Below are 1,943 nucleotides of genomic sequence, written 5' to 3' on the forward strand. Positions count from 1 at the left end.
ACGAGCTGCAGAGGTGCATCCGCAAGAAGAAAGTGGTGGGAGATCGGATGTTTGTAGAGGACTACCACAACCTCAAGAAGAGGATCCGCTTCTTGTACAAGCGCTTCAATCGCTATGGGAAGCACCGCTAGGAGGAGCTGTGGATTTAGCCCATGGAGCACGGTTTTGTGGTACTGCAGTCAGAATAAAGTCAGCTTTATTCACAGTTGGGGTCCCAGCGCTTTCTGCAGCCTCCGTTGCATGTTTCTGTTCCAGCCCTAAGGTCCTTGCTGCTGCTCCGGGCCTGGAGTCCTCTGCGCATGTTCTGTCCCCGTGTCTGGTGTATTTCTCACAAAGCTGTTCCAGCCTGCATCCCTGGGCTTGACCTGAGAGCCCCTCTTTTTTTGGCCAAGCTTCCAGCATGCTTTTGGTCTCCGTGAGGCCCATATTCTCACACCCTACTTGACAATTTCAATATGCTTCAGCTTAGATTTTTCTTCGTAACCAAATTTTCAAGTTAGTGATGAGTGCCTCCCAGTACATCTTTTCCTGCTTGCCCCACTGCCCTCCATTTTTCTGTGATTATGTGTGAGTGATCCAAATGTTAGCTCAAATACATCAAAACCTGCCTCAAGAACAGGGTTTCTCCATTTCACACTGAACTCCATAGTAATGGTACTTGCTGACCAAGTGGCCTTTTGTTCACCATTTAGTCAGGGTTTGCAGAAGTAATTCAGGCACTTGACTGTTGTAAAAAACAGTAGCTTCTGGTTTTCTGTAATGTTACTGGTTCCTTTAGAGGCAAAGTTACAGTGAGTCAAAGGTGGCATCCCTCTAGTCCAGCATCACACAGGCCATTTTATACCTCAGAAAAATCTGCGACGAGTAGATTTGCTTGTCTTTTCTCCCTTAGTTGTTAATTTGGCTTGTAGGTAATGGGAGAGTTATCTGCTGACTTGATGTATCTTGTTACAGAGCAATACTACCATGTCTTCAGAAGCACTTGGTTGAAAGCAGTAGGGAATGAAAAGAACTGCCTTTAGGTCTAAGCCTTAGGAAGGTGAAGCCAGAGTCTGTTCAAGCAGCTGAAGTCCACATTTCAGGAAATATGCACAGACCCAACTGAAGAATGAGCAAGCACCTGGAAGAGAGCAGCTGGGAGCAATTACCTATGTAAACCACAGGGGTAACAAATCCTTGGCTGAAAGTATGTCAGAAGCTGGAAAAGCTTCAGAGAAAATCATCCTGGGCCCTTTGTCACTTATTAATCCCTAAACACTAACATGGCAAGGGCTCTATGGGCCAGAAGCCCCACAAGCTGTCTTCTGTTATTTGCAATGTTTGTCGGAACAGTCCTGAAACTGCAGTAGGAAGCACACTAAGCTACAGAAGCTTCTTCCACAGCTTGTCCCTTTGCAGCTTGTCTGAAGGCACAGCTTAGAGACATTCAGTCTGCTGAGGCCAGTGCTAGGCTGCTCCTTAACCCTCAGCAGTCCTGTGTGCCAGCCATCTGGCTCTAGTCACAATCCTGCATTGTCTTCGCCTTCCTTGTAGATGTGAAGGTCTTTTGGATCCCAGACTATAAGTTATAACATTATCTACTAACCCATCAGATCTGACACTAAAAGTGTTTATTAATGGCCTATATCACCTTATGAAAGGAAAAAGTGTGAACCCAGTTGCTTGTCACCCTACTCACCGCACCAAATGCCGTATGGAGGGACTTACTCCAGTATGTCCCTGTCTCCTGCTTCGTCCTGAAGAATCCTTCCTTATCCAGCAGGCTTCTCAAAATCCATAGAGGGGAAAACCCCAAATATGTCCCTGCTGTTGGAGCCTGATTTTCCCCAGCAAACAGCAGGGGCTTGAACACGAGTGGGTTCAGGGCCCCATTCGGGTCCCCTCTTGCAGCTGTGCGCGGGGGACGAGGCACAGCCCGCCACCTCCTACTCACCCGCAGGGAC

At 47.7% G+C, this 1,943-nt stretch overlaps 1 protein-coding gene across 1 annotated transcript in view; it reads left to right on the forward strand.

The window, feature by feature from the left end:
• The window catches only part of MRPL51 (mitochondrial ribosomal protein L51), a gene marked incomplete at its 5' end in the record, with an annotated part of 571 nt that extends 440 nt beyond the window's left edge, over positions 1 to 131 (forward strand). The window contains one exon of the mRNA XM_008944995.1: positions 1 to 131. This exon is cut by the window's left edge and continues 4 nt beyond it. Coding sequence (XP_008943243.1) covers positions 1 to 131 — 131 coding nt within the window.
• Positions 132 to 1,943: the final 1,812 nt, after the last annotated feature.

The sequence above is a fragment of the Merops nubicus genome, unplaced genomic scaffold (assembly GCF_000691845.1).
Source record: "Merops nubicus isolate BGI_N331 unplaced genomic scaffold, ASM69184v1 scaffold46917, whole genome shotgun sequence".
NCBI classification, from domain to species: Eukaryota; Metazoa; Chordata; class Aves; order Coraciiformes; family Meropidae; genus Merops; species Merops nubicus.